Below are 1,478 nucleotides of genomic sequence, written 5' to 3' on the forward strand. Positions count from 1 at the left end.
TGTGTGTGTGTTATTGGAGACTCTGTGTGTGCACCTGGGTTTGCACTATGATGATAATGATGAACTGTTTCTTTGTAGTGGGAGGAAAAGGAAATAATAATAACAGATGAATTTATATTTTATAATTGCTTATATATACACATATAGACTTACACCCATAGTTGGTGTATATTTCTGTGTTTACTTGGTAAATTGGGCTAATGATTAATATCTGTTTGTTTGCTTGTGCTTTTGCTGGGGCATTGTGTGTTTTGACCTGCACCGGTTTGGTCGTTTGTTTTCTGCAGAAAAAAAAATAATAACTGATACACCTTTTTATTCATAATTGCATATTAACTCATTCGCACAGAACGCTCTGCGTTATTTATGTGTTTGGTGGGGCAGTTAGTCTTGATCTTAATTTCATTTTTTTCTTGAGATTCTTTCATCACTGTGTTTGTGGTGAGTGTTTATTGAACTCTTTTTTGTTTAAGCTGGTGGCGTTGTTTGGTGTAACTGGTACTTATGCTACGCTTTTCATGGTTTGTGCCTCTCTGTCTCTTTAGTATTGGGTGCTTTTTTTTATTTTTATTTATTTTTTTTTCTGTAGTTAAGTGACCGAAAACAAGAAAAACAGATCTTGCTGTGGTAACGATGAATCGTGTGCTGTTTTTTCTTCTCTTTGTGCTGAGCGTTGCTTGTGTGGGTGCTGTAACTGCTGTGGAGCCATCAGGGCAGGCTGTTGAAGAGCGCGATCCTGAAGTGCATGCGGAACTTCGTGAAGATTCTGTTGCTTCGGAGGCAAAGTCAAGAGAAGGATTGGAAACGACACAAGGTCTTGCTCCTGGTCCTGGCCGCAGTGAACTTGTTGGAGATCCTAAAGGTCCTGAAGCGGATCTGAAGGGCCTAGATGTGGATTTGAAAGGGCCTAAGGTGGAGGTGGATCCGCAGCATCAAAGAGGGAAAGAAGAACGTCCTGCTGTAGACACTCAAGAAGTTGGAAACCTGCCTGAGAGGGGAAATCACGCAGGAACAAGTCCGAACCATCAGACACAAACTTCTGATTCTGAAACTACTTCACGTTCTCCTGATACTCCTTCTTCAGCAGTTCTTCCTACTACATCACTTACTGATGAACCCACAACTGTTGGTGACACATCGCCCCAACAGATACCAAGTGGTGATCGTTCACAAGATAGCAGTGATCAGAGAGTTAATGAACAAGGTGACAACACACAGAACACAAACACAACAAGGCCAGAAAATAATGATGGAGAGGACTCTTCTGCTTCCACAACTTAAAGTACAGATGATACTTCTTCCACCAATATACCCACAGATGAAGTGCAGAATAATCAGGCTGAAACTGACCCTAATACTGCAAACCCCGCAGAGGGTGCATCAACCAGTGAGGAATCAACCACCACCACAACAACAACACTTCCTCCTGAACTCACAAACAACAAGAAGGGTGATGCAGACAGCAGCAGCAGTATCAG

At 41.9% G+C, this 1,478-nt stretch overlaps 1 protein-coding gene across 1 annotated transcript; it reads left to right on the forward strand.

Annotated features, from left to right (window-relative positions):
• Positions 1 to 633: 633 nt before the first annotated feature.
• Positions 634 to 1,281, forward strand: TM35_000511460 (uncharacterized protein; the record flags this gene model as incomplete). Its single annotated transcript, XM_029030641.1, has 1 exon — positions 634 to 1,281. One exon carries the CDS (start codon positions 634 to 636, stop codon positions 1,279 to 1,281), a length of 648 nt encoding a protein of 215 aa, XP_028878111.1.
• Between the last annotated feature and the right edge of the window lie 197 nt (positions 1,282 to 1,478).

The sequence above is a fragment of the Trypanosoma theileri genome (assembly GCF_002087225.1).
Source record: "Trypanosoma theileri isolate Edinburgh chromosome Unknown TM35_Tth_51_V1, whole genome shotgun sequence".
NCBI classification, from domain to species: domain Eukaryota; phylum Euglenozoa; class Kinetoplastea; order Trypanosomatida; family Trypanosomatidae; genus Trypanosoma; species Trypanosoma theileri.